This window comes from Numenius arquata, chromosome 30 (assembly GCF_964106895.1).
Source record: "Numenius arquata chromosome 30, bNumArq3.hap1.1, whole genome shotgun sequence".
NCBI lineage: Eukaryota > Metazoa > Chordata > Aves > Charadriiformes > Scolopacidae > Numenius > Numenius arquata.
The window spans coordinates 1150774-1152798 of NC_133605.1; the positions used below are offsets into that span (position 1 = coordinate 1150774).

General features: G+C 52.7%; 1 protein-coding gene across 1 annotated transcript; it reads left to right on the top strand.

Moving 5' to 3' along the window:
* Nucleotides 1–821: 821 nt before the first annotated feature.
* Nucleotides 822–1757, top strand: LOC141476376 (olfactory receptor 14C36-like). Its single transcript, XM_074165052.1, has one exon. The coding sequence runs from the start codon at nt 822–824 to the stop codon at nt 1755–1757; it is 936 nt and encodes a 311-aa protein (XP_074021153.1).
* Nucleotides 1758–2025: the final 268 nt, after the last annotated feature.

Consider the following 2025-nt stretch of genomic DNA (forward strand, 5'->3'; position numbering starts at 1 on the left):
GGCGTGTCCTTCCAAGCTCTGAGCTGCCCTCCAGGATGCAAATCTTTCCTACAGCATCTTTGTGTTCTCTCAGTGCCCCACGGAGAAGCACAGAGATGCTACAATGGAGGAAATGCTGCTGGGTTTGTGAAATCAACTCTGTGCGTCCTTGGTGAGAAGTGGGGTGCCGAGCCCTTGCTCAGATACCTTAAGAAAGGGTAAGACATTTAGTGATCGCTCTGCTCTCAGCAGAAAAGAAGCCAATTTTCAAGGGAGGAGAGCGTGATTGCCCTCTAAAACCCAAAGGTGCAAGTGCAGGAGAGTTGGGAACAAGCCCGTCCAGCCCCCCCTGAGCTTGCCCTAAGCCACAGCGAATCCTTTTGCCTCTTAGGTCTTACAGTTGCTAACTCTGAGCGCAGGAGAAATGTGGGGGATTTCTGGCTTTGGAGAACCAGTCATGGTGTGTGGGTAGGAAGAAAATTCCCTGAACTCAGTTCTACCACCCACGTTGTTTCAAACTGGAAGTGCAGATGCTAACAAGCCCTTCTGCATTAGGAATGGTTTAGTCTCACAAATTCCAAATATCCTCCCGAGCCCCTCTGCCACATTCCAACGTACCCACTGCAGCAGGGCAGGGATGACTCCTGAAGAGGCCAAATGCAGAGGCCTGGCTGTTCACAGCACTGGCAGCCAGCACAAAATGAAGCTCAAGTCAGGGATCTGAAAGAAGGTTGCAGAGGGACAGTCTACAGGAAATGGCGTAGGTTTTCCTCAAACAAGCCTGTCCTAACTTGTTGCTTTCTTTTCCTCCAAGAACAGTGCCCCATGCCCAGAGGAAGCAGATGTCCAACAGCAGCTCCATCACCCAGTTCCTCCTCCTGGCATTCACAGACACACGGGAGCTGCAGCTCTTGCACTTCGGGCTCTTCCTGGGCATCTACCTGGCTGCCCTCCTGGGAAACTCACTCATCATCACCGCCATCGCCTGTGACCACCGCCTCCACACCCCCATGTACTTCTTCCTCCTCAACCTCTCCCTCATTGACCTGGGATCCATCTCCACCACTGTCCCCAAAGCCATGGCCAATTCCCTGTTTGACAGCAGGGCCATCACCTACTGGGGATGTGCTTCACAAGTCTTCTCTTTGGTCTTTTTCACTGGTGCAGAGTACTCCCTTCTCACAGTCATGTCCTATGACCGCTACGTTGCCATCTGCCAACCCCTGCACTACGGGACCCTCCTGGGCAGCAGAGCTTGTGTCCACATGGCAGCAGCTGCCTGGGGCAGTGGGTTTCTCTACGCTCTCCTGCACACGGCCAATACATTTTCCCTACCTCTCTGCCAGGGCAATGTCCTGGACCAGTTCTTCTGTGAAGTGCCCCAGATCCTCAAGCTCTCCTGCTCACACTCCTACCTCAGGGAACTTGGGGTCCTTGTGGTTAGTATCTTACTAGCATTTGGGTGTTTTGTTTTCATCATGTTGTCCTATGTGCAGATCTTCGGGGCCGTGCTGAGGATCCCCTCTGAGCAGGGACGGCACAAAGCCTTTTCCACGTGCCTCCCTCACCTGGCCGTGGTCTCCCTGTTTCTCAGCACTGCAGTGTTTGCCCACCTGAAGCCCCCCTCCATCTCTTCCCCATCCCTGGACTTGGTGGTGTCATTTCTGTACTCGGTGGTGCCTCCAGCTGTGAACCCCCTCATCTACAGCATGAGGAACCAGGAGCTCAAAGAAGCTTTGAAGAAACTCATTCAATGGGTTCACCTCCAGCAGCAGTAGAGCTGCCCATCTCTCCTCACAGACTCTTCTTAGCTTTTCTCAGGGTGGTTTGTGCTTCATTTGTTTTTCCTCTGTGATGATCATGTTCATACAGGAATGTCTGTATTTGCTCCACATCTCCAGAAGCATGATCCTACTGTGCTGAACAATACAGAGGCCTTTGGTAAATGTGCCATCACGGTGTCAGAGCTGGCTTCCTGAGGAGCATCTCTGTAATCAAAGGGCATCTCTCCCAAGGGCAGCTCCTGAAGCCTGGGCTCTTCTTCCT

Bases quoted from the DNA above. Each gene is read 5' to 3' on its own strand.
- LOC141476376 (XM_074165052.1), top strand. From the start codon at position 822: ATGTCCAACAGCAGCTCCATCACCCAGTTCCTCCTCCTGGCATTCACA.